General features: G+C 38.9%; 1 protein-coding gene across 3 annotated transcripts in view; it reads left to right on the plus strand.

The window, feature by feature from the left end:
- asb7 (ankyrin repeat and SOCS box containing 7) overlaps positions 1-4,362 on the plus strand; it is an 18,766-nt gene extending 14,404 nt beyond the window's left edge. For all 3 annotated transcript variants that reach the window (XM_028574559.1, XM_028574568.1, XM_028574574.1), the window contains one exon: positions 2,158-4,362. In XM_028574559.1, coding sequence (XP_028430360.1) covers positions 2,158-2,297 — 140 coding nt within the window. In that variant the 3' untranslated portion in view covers positions 2,298-4,362. The remainder of the gene's footprint in view (positions 1-2,157) is intronic.
- Positions 4,363-12,707: the final 8,345 nt, after the last annotated feature.

Here is a 12,707-nt window from a genome sequence, read left to right on the forward strand (position 1 = left end):
AGCCCATTTGTGTGATGTCCTGTTGTGTTGCTAAACCCCCCAACAAAACACAAGTAGACCACAATTATGGTTTTCCATCAGATTGTTTATAGATTTCGACGTTTCTGACCGCACTTGAAGGCATCTTTATTTCACAGGAGAGAGAGAAAGAAAAGAGACAAGCGAGACATAGCAAGTGCTTTGTTGTTGAAAGAAACATTCAGCTATTACACGAACTCCCAGGCGGTTCAGCGCTTGATAGCTCAAAACACACTGACAAGTCTGATCTCCGGTTACATGATTGGCCACCGCTGTGTGACGCGGGGTTGCGTTTCTCCAAAAGTTGAGTCGGTCTCAACTTTTCACCGCAGGCCCACTGCGTTGTTTTTTTTTTAGTGTCACCCCTGCTGCAACCCCTGCCGCAATATGGCTGTTAATGTGCATTTGTTATGATCAAAAACTACCGAGTCCACAACTTTGCTAACACAGCCAAACATTGTGGTTACTGCGGCAGTTGATATTGCGATGAGGATTAAAAAAAAAATAATATATATATATATATATATATATATATATATATAAAATAAAATGCAGCCCTACCATATAGGGCTGGGACGATTTGTCGACTACGTAAATGCATCAACACAAATAATTTGCGTCGACGCGTCACTAAATAAAATAAATAAATAAAACTTGCGTGCAAATTAATTAATGTAATGTGGAACTAATGTAATGCGGAACTACTGTTGGATACGAGGGTTTTAGGGGCACCTAAACTGTAGCCCCGCCTTAGCTCTGAAGCTAGCCGAGCTCCTCCGCCTACATGCAGTTTTTTGTCAGGTCGACCGTCCAGTGAGTGAGTCAGCAATAGCCGCATGAAAGGACGAGCATGGCGAGTGGTTGCAAGTGGTAGTTCCCCGCCGGCCTCTTTAAGATCGCAAGTTCAAGTTCAAACTTCGTGACTGTATGGCTGCAGCCTGGTGCCGACCCCGCCTCGAAAACGTCGGTCTTCGGGTCAGTTACAGTAGTAGGCTACAGGCGAGAGAGTGGGGGATAAGACGAGGAATGTGTGTCGGCGTTGTTCAGCAGTTGTCGGGTATGTGAGTGGAAATACATCTAACATGCTAACGCATATCCGACACCATCACCCAGATGTACTGGAACGAGACAAATAAAACTGTCCAACTTCTCCTCCCTACAGTGCTTAACCAACCTTTAGATACAAATAATTAAAGTTAAATTAAAGGGAGAAGAGCTTGGATGTTAAACAAGAGCTTATTCATTATTTTACCTACTGTTTAAAAAAAGCAAATACAGGCTACTCTTTTTGCACTTGCTCTGTTTACTTTAAGTTTTTATTTTTGTATTCCTCCTGAAAGTGACTTTATTTTGTGGTTGGATTGATAGCCTACATCTGGCTTCAGGTTGCAGTACAAATTAATTTTACTTGAACAGTGCGGTGTTAAACAATTTTAATAAATAGGGATTTGAACCTTAATGAAATTAGTTTTGTGTAAATTGTTAATAATTGAGCAATGTGAAAATAATCACTAATTGAAAAATGTATCGAAAAATGTAACGTTAGATTAGTCAACTAATCGAAAAAATAATCGCTAGATTAATCGTTTAAAAAATAATCGTTTCACCAAAATCAGTGGTAGTGCCTTAAAGCGTGAAGCACTACACTTTTACTTGCTCGCCAAAGTTACAATAGCGCGAGAACAGTCATTCGGGGCGTGGAGTAGGAGCTCAGCAAGGTGTTTCCTGTGGGGTGGGGGGGAAGAGTCTATGGCTGAGGAGTCACGTAACCCACATCAGATGGATAACAAACCCACACATCACTTCCTGGAATCAATGGGATTCTTCCCACCTGTTTGCATACAACTGATAACCGTGTGAATGCTAAGTGATTTGGGGTACTGATTTAAAGCGTGTGGAAGGCGTTTAGAAAGTCATACAGCTGAAAGAGGAACATTTAAGCGTGATGATTGATGTACAAAATTTGGAGTGTTGAGATGGCATTCAATGAGATGGTGTCGTTTTGATACTACCACTAGAATATGGCAAAGTCAGACTTTTTAAAATCCACACCCATTGGCCTTTTAATGCTTTTGCTCTTCCATATAAAGCTGCAGGTGTAATTCCACTGTGTGATAACTGTTTCTGTTCCTCTTTCAGGACAACCTCGGACTCTACAAGACTTGTGTCGAATAAAAATCCGTCACTGCATTGGCCTTCAAAGCTTGAAATTGTTGGAGGATCTACCGATTGCAAAGGTTATGAAAGATTATTTAAAACACAAGTTTGACAATGTTTGAAGGCAACAACAATAGAAAAGGAGAGGGTGACTAAAACTCTATCATTTATAAAGACTATGCAATCACTATGCTCTTCACTGGAAGGAATGTCCACAGGTTGGTTGTGTACATACTGAAGGAAGGAAAGTTAGTCCAGTTTGGTCATCCAGAGTTTTCTGCCCGCTTTCCATTTCAGCCTTTTTACAGTTCAAACAGTGGCTGAAGAATGGAAATGGACCCACCTTGTAAGCTAAGGTAATGGGTTATTTTGGAAAAAAGAACCTCATTTGACAGATAGCATTGTTAGCATTATAAACATTTATGTTGTCACTGTAAACGTGCATGATGTTATCCTCGCTGTGTCTGATTGTCATCAAGTGCATACTTGCCAATGAGTCTTTTTATACTATTGTAGGCTAAACTCAAATTGCAGCAGTGATGATGATTTTCTTTCTGTCTCAAAATTGGCAAAGTGTTGAGCTACTTGACAAATGATAGCTTTAAAGAAACACTCGACAAGGTACACTCCCTGATTTTGTTTCATCACCCAATAGTGACTCTACTTCCCATAATAGCCTGGTTCCAAACCTCTGATTCACTACCAACATCTCCAATTGTTCAGCCTTTTTAAGCAAATAGCAGTCGTGTTGTGCCCCTTTTGAGGGGTGGGGGGGGATCAACTTTTTCTCCAGTGTGTAAATGGGGCGTGCTTCAGTGAACCTGACCTGACAATCCTTACAGTACATCTTGCTAGTTTAATGTAATGCTACTGTGATGCTGTGTGCAGATTAAACTAATTAATCTGTACACATTTTAACAATTGAGTTCTCAAATTACCGGACGGATAAATCAAATCCATTATGGGGCATGTACCACACAACAACCTTTGTAGTCAGGGGTCACCAACAATGTATTCTAGAGCAAAACTGCCAGCAAGTCAGAAACACACACACACACACAAAATGCTGTACCAAAACCAAAGACATGCCAGGTAGGCAGATGTAGACAGCATCTAGGCCTCTTCCTGACTAACATTAAACCACCCAATAATACAATTTTTTAATGAAAATTGTCTAATAGAAAAATAAATCAACATTCCACATCATCTCATTCAACATTGTGACGATGGCCAGCTTTTACCAAGGACGTTACAAATTGAGTAGGGTCAAAGACTGTAACATAACTTGTACAATTTAACAATTAGCAAGCATGCCTATTAACGCGTTTGGGTCAGCCCCTTGCTGTCAACACGGGTACCCCTACAAAATTCGGAACCGATTCAAATCCGCATTAATATCCGCCAAGGACCATGTACGACAGACATCGTTCTGCTCCGAGTCTCTGTGCTCGAGCTACGATTTTTCAAAGTTCCGGAATAGGAATGGTCAGGGAAAATGTTTTTTTTTAAACTTGTCAAAGCTCTGATTTTGTAATATGTTGTTGCCACCCCCAAATGGGGTGTTTCCATCTTTGTTCGGACCCTCTAGCACCTAACATTGCTGGTAGCATAAAACCCCCCACAGGGTCACAGTAACAAATGGGAACACTGCTTACTCGCTTTAAACGTATGTCAAATGTCAAACTTTTAGGCTTGGTTCCTTATATTCTGAAATTTGGCATACTTTTGAATTGAGTGGTCAGTGTTCCTGTTTGGACAGCCTGCCTTGTCAAAAATGCGACAGAATGTCACAGTGACAAACGGTCACATTTTTAACATGGACTTTCAAAAAATAGTCCATATAGTCATGTGTCCAATATTGTTTCTGTAAATTATGAACGTTAGTTTAAGTAAATATGCAGAGACCACTGTTATTAAAACGGTAAATAATGTATTCACAGAACCAAAAAGCAAACCTTTTGAAAACCGTACTAAAAGGGCACTCCCCCCACCAATCCAAAACTAATACAATAATATGTTAATATAAAGAAAATAAAAAACAAATTGAAGCAATCCAAAAAACATGTTTCAACAACAAAATAATTGCCAGAAATGATTTGCTGAAACGTATATATACTAGGGCTGCAACTAACGATTATTTTCATAGTTGATTAATCTGTTAATTTCTTTTCTCGATTAATCGATTAGTTTTTTGGTCTCTAAAATGTCAGAAAATGGTGAAAAATGTGGATCAGTGTTTCCCAAATGCCCAAGATGACGTCCTCAAATGTCTTGTTTTGTCCACAACTCAAAGATATTCAGTTTACTGTCAAAGAGGAGAGAAGAAACTAGAAAATAAAAATGACTCAAACCGACTAATCGATTATCAAAATAGTTGGCGATTAATTTAAAAGTTGACAACTAATCGATTAATCTTTGCAGCTCTAATATATACTATTTACATTTTTGTAAAGGAAGCTCCATCTCATGGTTACACAATGAATCGGCGTGTTTTACAGTAGAAAGATACACTCTGTCAAAAAACAGGAGGGGGTGGGCACCTGAAAGTTGGCTGGACATTCAACTCTGTTTGAAGGAAATTCTAGGTGGCTGCGTCTGTATTAACAGATCATTTTCACTGTCTATTTTTTCTGCGAACTGTGCACCTTGCGCAGAAAAAAATCGGCTCAAAGCCGAAACTCTAGAAGACTTGCTAGACTTGCTTCACTGCAGGGCTGCTTCGACTGCTTTAACCTGTTATCATGGGCACCGAAATGACAAGAGATTCCACGGAGCTACAGGTATCTGTCTTTAATAGCTGTAAGTTTCACGTCATTCAGATGCAGAGAAACAGTGTTTTTTTATTTTAAAGGGAATAATTACCAAGGTCCACACATTACCTCATAGCTGGCAATTACCATGGAAATATATTGTAATATTTATATTTTACTGCTAAGAAGGGTATTTCAAAAACCCTGTGCCCATTGACTTCTATTTCCAACAGTTGACTGGTCAGAGCTAGCTAGCTAGAGAAAAGTCACTTGTTGCAATTCTGCTTTGCTCAGGCAGTTAATCATGCGTCTGGTGTAAATTCTGTTTAACAGTTACATTCTAAAATTAGTGGGGGCCCACCAGTTTAGAGTTGGGCTTAATCTGTACACTGTGAGATTGGTAATATTCAGTCTAAATTATCAGGCTACAAAATGTCTGCTGATGCTTTGGAATTTTCAAATAGCCACAGTAAGCCGAGAGGAAGTTTTTAAGGGTTAAGGCTGCCACTGTGTGTGATAACAATATCAGAGAGTGTATCTTTAAAAATAATACACAGGATTAGATTTACTCAAACATCATGCGTTTTTTCTGATATGCAAAGAATAAGTAGCACAGATACATTGGTATTTTATAATGACACAAACAAGATTATAACCTGCAGTTGAAATGATTTTGGAACTTGATGGTTAGAAATATGTTGATACTACCAGTTGAACAGTAAAAGTGTTCTGCAGTGATCAACTATAAATCATTTCATTTTTTACACTAAAAGTAGACGTACATTCAAGTTTGGAGTAAATGCACTGTGATAGTTATGTTCTGAAAGCCCCACATTTACTCACTAAAGCAGTTTTTGAGGAAATCATGAACAATAAGGTCTGTTTTGGATAACACTGAGATAATCGCTAGAAGCTACAGTCAATGTAAATATGTTACATGTACAACAAATATTTTTGTAGAATTTATTTAAGCAATGATCTCTGGTATTCTTAATGTATTTAAAGTTTGGAAAGTATTTTGATCCGTTTGCTGTGATTATTTTTAAGTTTCTGTGTCTGAGTTCAAGTACTTTGTTGTACAAGAATAATTTGGAATCAACATTAGATTTTTATGGCAGAAATGTTGGGTGCTTTCTTAAAATTCATCATCTCTTGCAGGTAACTGTTGTGGAGATTATACTGTGAATTTTTAATTTTGACAATTCTAAATAAAATGTAGGATTTGGGATTTAAATAATGCCCATGCCACAGGAAATATGTTTTTCATTGTTTCTGCATGTGTTTAAATTCATAATGACATTATGTGGCACTTAAAGTTGGTTTTCCTAAAATGTTGTATTCACAAATCCATTGTAACAATGTTCATCTGCAGTAAGATGTCAGTGTTTGTCTGCAACTTTGCATTAGTACATTTTGTGAAAGGGGTGCACATTATGGTGCTCTATGTAGGTAAACTGAGATTAAAACTTATTTTTATTAATTTCTTTAAACAAGACTACAAACAGGCAGTGAATGGGCTTCTATAGGTATATGAAAAGTGAGTGTGGAGGTCAGGGAAGTTGCATTGAATAGATTATTTTTTATTTATTTTTTATTATAAACCGCTAAGACCACAAACATACACTTGTGTATCCGATTTTAGGGGCTGCATCCGTCAAAGTCTGCCTTTCTAAACTGAATACAGTGTAACCGATTGACAGGACCTGACCTATTTTAAAGGCTCTTCCAAATACCTTTTTTCCTGAATGTGATGGATACTGCCAGAGTGTTCTTAGTGTTCCTAAAGGCCCCTTTACACTGTGTCCCGAAAAAAAACAAAAAGTTGACTAAACTTGAAAGTTGAAAGAACTTGTATACTTGTCTGAACTTGTGTGTATCCTTGAGGTATAACAAACGTGTGGTGCATTTCCTCCCTCGGAAAACATTTGATAAGTCAATTTTTCTTAAAAGGTTTGAACCCTGCGTTGTTTACATCTCTATGTTTAATAGTTAACACTATTTCTTCTTTGCCTTTGTTGGTGCATTGCTACGTTTCTTTAGCATTGCACCTGTTGATCAGTGGAATAGTGTGAAACCATTGGACTGTTGATCGCATTGATGGCGTGCGCTTGCATGTGTCCTTGTGTGTGTGCACAAGACAAATGAAGTGGGGACCAAAATCTGACTGCTTGACATATTAACCAATCAGAATGCAGTGTGAAATGACACAGATAATACTGACACAACATTACAAGTGCCCATAAGCTTACGTACGTACCCAGGGTTGGGCAAGTTACTTCCAAAATGTAATGCATTATAGATTACTAGTTACTGTAATTTGAGAGTAATTAGTTGTATTACTGTCTCTGAATTGTAATGTTTTACACTACTTTTGCATTACTTTTCAGTTACTTACACCAAAATAACAGCGGAAATTTGACTTGGCAGGTAGCTTGTGAATTTCACCACCGGATCAATAAAGTCTCCTCTTTATCCACTTTAATACATCATAGATTATTCATAATATTTTGTATAATTAATATGAATATGCAAATTAAAACTAGAGAAGTAAAGCGTACAACAGGCAAGTAGGAGAAAATGAAAATACTCATAAGTACCTTACAGTTGTATTGAAGTACGGTATAGTTACTTTCCACGGCTGATAAAATGCAATGATATTTGCGTGTAGCAAGCCTAAACATTAATTTATTTATTAATTAATGTCAGCAGCTCGGACACACTGCTGTCCGCGCTGATGTACCGTCACCTGTTGAGACACAGATGTTGTCCGTACCGTCTCTGGTTCTGACTCTGACCACGGGAACAGTGACGGGACAGCGTAATAACTCCTGAAAATAATGTCCATCTCCCAAATGTATCTGTCTCTGCAGTCATCTCAACCATTGAATACAGCAACAGGAAATAATACGGCTTTTTTTTGATTTCTGAAGAAATGTTTCGCAGTGTTGGTGAATTCTTAAAAAAACAAAACGCCACTAAATGTTGCGTTAAAATGCATTGTAACTCACGTTACTGAGATTGTAATGGATATATTACCGAAATGTAATTAGAAATGCGTTATATTATTATGCCTATATATTTATAGTTTAATATCATAACAAGTTATCTCAAGACATAGATAGAGTTAGGTCTAGACCACACTATCATTTACAAAGACCCAACATTGCCAGTAATTCTACCAAGAGCAAGCATTTAGTGCGACAGGAAAAAACTCCCTTTTAGGCAGAAACCTCAAGTGGTGAGGAAAACTTCCTTTTAGGGAGAAACCTCAGACAGACCCAGGCTCTTGGTAGGCGGTGTCTGACGGTGCCAGTTGGGGGTGTGATGAACAGTGGTGATTATAGTCACAATAAAGATAATGGAGCTATGACTAGAAATAGTATTTGTTGTAGTTCATGGCATAGCAAGGCATTGCATGGCATTACAGGGTGTAGCAGGGCACTGCAAGGCGTAGCAGGATCTAGAAGGGTGGAACAGGACCACGGCAACAGTTGCAATCATGATTTAGGTGACACCCTAATCCAAGGAAAACTGTGGGGAGAAAAAAACATAAGAACTCCAGGGAATAAGCTCCCTAGAGCTAAGTTAGTTACCAGCATTTATGGGACATGGATGCATTCAGATGGAAAGAGAGAGGAGCTCAATGTGTGTCAAAGGAAGTCCCCCGGCAGTCTAACAGCAAAATTAAGAGCTGGTCCAAGGCAAACTCTAAGGGTTGGTAGATGAATCTGACAACAATGAAGAGAAGCAGAGAAGAGAAGGGGTGATGTCTGGAGCTATACACCCTCCCCCGCCGGCTTATCTGATAAGCGCTTCTTATTTATTTTAGTAAAGTGTCAGTGCTATGGCTGCATTTTGAAAACATGATGCGAGTAGCTAGACAAGATAACTTATCTCTGCTTGCATATATCTTTTCTTTTTCTATCTAGAGTCACCAAACTTTCATCTGACATGCCTCAAAATTGATAACACAGATTGCAACCAAGATTGTATTGGACCATCTCACACAATGAGAGATAAGATGAACCTGTAAAACCGCTGTTATCACCCAGTTTATAGGGGCCCTAATTCAATTAATTAATAGATTTTTTTGTTTAATGATGCCCTTGTAGTCTCATAGTATTTTGTAAACACTGCATTTACCAGTTGATTGGGTCCAGTTGGTCATCATTTGCCAGTAGTTGAAATATAAGTTGTCAATCATTACAGATTTGGAAGGTTACACATATATAGTTTACCTCTGTTATGAACTACTGCCAGCCATTTGAACGCTAAACTTTTATTTGGATGAGGATCATCAGTTTGCTCTTTGTGAGGGTAGAGTCTCTTGGTGTACAGTACAGGTACAACCCAGTAGTCTTCAGAATTACACACTTTTGTAGGCTGTATCCTCTAAAAGAGGCAGTCGCTGTAATGGACATTTACTTTCACTAATTTAAGAATGTGAGTTTTGTAATTTTGCATATGGCCAGGGTTTTTGATTGTTGGTCCTGAAGTAGTTTTACTGATGTCTTCAATCTAATTAATTTTACTTTTAGTGCTAATTCGTTCTGAAAATCAAAATGGATGCAGCACTCCCATTTGACTCACCAATCATTTTGATAACGCAGTATTCCCAGATGTGAGTGTAAATAAAAACTGAAGGTTAAGTGTTAATCATGCCAGAATATTCACCACATTTCAGTTCTGTTTCATGTTCCTTACTGTCAGTCTTTCTGTACCTGATTCTGGATTTAATACGAGGCCATTTTGCAGCAGCAGTTTTGTATTGTGTGTGAAAGACTTTGTCACACGTTGACTGCCTTCTCCAATCGGTTCCTCAGCAGACTTTGGTCGTCGACGTCAGGGAAACACTTCATACATGTCTTATGTGGCTATCAAATGGCTGTAAGTCTTCCACACTATTCAACTACTGAATATACAGAATATGCAGATTTTCAAAGGTAAAAAGCAAAATGTATGAATAAACTAAAGTTAACGATTTGAGACTGCTGTTTTTTGTTTCTTTTGTGTGTGATTAATTTACTTTTTAACTAATTTTAGATCAAAATATGGGGTTTATACAGGCGATCATTCAATACTATTTACACAACAGGTCATTCTTATCACTATTAACACTGCATTTACCAAGTTTTAAATAAAATAAAAATGGCCATCAAATAAAAAGAGCTTGATTTTTATCAGATTATTTAAAAAGGTAAATATATACACCCCTTTTCACTCTGGCCAGCAAAGGGGCTGCAGCATTGATAGGTAATAGACAAAAGTAGAGCTTGGAAAATGTAGATTTTATTCTGTAAAGGGGCTGTACTCAATATTCAGAACATTAATATAACAGCAAACACATATTTGCTATGTAAAGATATTGTGGAGTAATGGCATCCTGAGCAGAGAATGAAGTCACACTCCCTCCGTGTGTGTTGTGACCTGAGCGTCTCTTCTTTGTTTAGAAAGCCAGTTCGGCTGAACGTGCCTTGTGCATCGGTATCGGATGCCGAGGGTGGTGATAAAGAGTCACTTCCAAGTATAGCACCTTTTAAAGATTATAACTTCAGTAACTGAGCCCCTAGTCTTGCATTGCCATCTCCACAGCGCTGTGGAGTAAGGTCTGGCTACACCACATATACATTCCAGGATAGGAGAGAAAAACGCTCTAGGTTGTTTCTTTAAACCAGTCACAATCGTCTTGGGCAGCAGAATAGTCTCGGGAAGGAACTTGTTTTGTTGGAATATATGTACCCCGCAAAAGAAAAGTTAACTGTTCACACAGTACAGAAAAGTGAACTATTTAGATTAGCTGCATACATGGTTAAACCTCATTTGCTCTTACCAGTGTATCACGTGTACTTCGTTCACAGCAATCCCACCAATCGGCCCCAAAACGTTACAGTTAGAGAGGGTGGCAACGCCATGGAGGAGCTAGGTTGTGCTGTAGCTCCCCTTATAATAGCCATAGCACCCGCCCAGCACCCCCAAGAGATTTCTGTAATTTTTTAGATTTATATTTTAATGTCATGTTTGAATAGTCTTTTTCATGTTGTTAAAAATGGGAATTAAATAATAATTAAAAATATATATATTTTAGTCTAAAATAACATGAGACCCAAACAGGTGATCTTCTTTGGCCAATGGGCGCAGCGCCCGGTGAACCTTTGACCTTAACGCAGGGCAGCTTGTTTTTGATAGCGAATTTGGAAATTTAGCAAAGGAAAATACACCAAAATGGATCGTTTTTTGCTCCCTAAACGTCCACGTTCTGAGTCACAACCTGAAGGGAAACAATTCTCTGAAGGTGCAGACACACCGCTCGTCGTTACAGAGCCCCAGGAACAAGAAAATCCTGGGGATGAAGACGAAGGAGAATAGCCGGCAGCGGTTTCCATTGAGGATGCTAATGTTACGGTTTGTGCTGCAGGTGATATTAGCAACCATCCTCAAGAAGGCCAGTCCTTCTAAAATACCCCACACGACAAGTTTTAACAAAAGTTGGATGGATTAGTATTCATGGCTGGAATACAGCGTGGCCAAAGATGCAGCATTTTGTTTTGCATGTAGGCATTTTCTGAAACGAGGGCACGGATGTCATTGCTGCATGTCATTGCTAAGTTTGATCCAGCAGTGGACAAGAAGTTAGATACTAACCCATCAAATGCCAAATGCACTCACCATGATATTCAAAATGAGATATTTGCTGTAATGGCAGAAATGATAAGAAAGAAGATAAGTGATGAGGTGAGAGATGCCGAGTGTTTTGGTGGATGACAGTAAAGATATGAGGGAAAAGGAGCAGATTTCTGTTATTGTGCGGTATTTGCAGCCAGAGTCAGGGGAAGTGCATGAGGAGTTTTTGCATTTCACTGCCGCAGATGGATTGGATGCAAACTCTCTGCTAGCCAGCATCAAACACACACTCAGTCAGTGTAATATTGATATACATCGCTGTGTCGGTCAATGCTATGACGGAGCATCTGTGATGCCAGGATGTAATAATGGTGTGCAGGAAAAATTCAGAAAGGAGGTGCAGCAAGCCATCTATATACATTGCCATGCACACAAGCTGAATTTAGTGTTAGTGGACTGTGTACATAATGTCAGCGCTGCAGCAGAGTTTTTTGAGACACTACATATGCTCTACAAGTTTTTTTCTGGATCCGTGGTGCACGATCTATTCATGAGAAAACAAAAAGAGCTCGACCCGACAGCAAAAGCAGTGGAACTCAAGGGACTGTGCGATACTCGCTGGGCTTCATCACATCACATCACTCGTCAAGAAAACTCTCCCCGCTATACGAGCCACCCTGCGTGATGTCATCATTCAGTCAAACCCACATTGGAGGGCAGAGGCAAGAGCCATCAGTGCCATCATCGATGAGAAGTTTGTTTTGCAACTCATCATGTTTGAGGATTTATTACAACAAAGTTCATGTCAGATCAGCTACAGGCCCCCAATTTTGACCTTGTTGCGGCAGAGGATTTGGCCCAGTCTGTACTTAATGCTCTATCAGAAACTACGGAGCCCCCCAGGTCCCACTTTGTCAAAAAAAATGAATTATAACTATCTCGTGATAATTCTTCTTCATATTTTATAGCTTATATTTATACTTTTTACATGTATATATGTCACAAAGTGGAGCCAGGCAGCCAGAGTTTTCTTATGTTGTATATAGTGTGGTGTTTCGGGTGTTTTATTTTGTATTATGAATGGCTGAGACACAAGGAGGAAAGAGGAGCGGATAGAGAGCGAAAAAGAAACGTTGGGGACGGAGCACAGATAGACGGGCA

Source organism: Perca flavescens, chromosome 1, assembly GCF_004354835.1.
Source record: "Perca flavescens isolate YP-PL-M2 chromosome 1, PFLA_1.0, whole genome shotgun sequence".
Taxonomy (NCBI): domain Eukaryota; kingdom Metazoa; phylum Chordata; class Actinopteri; order Perciformes; family Percidae; genus Perca; species Perca flavescens.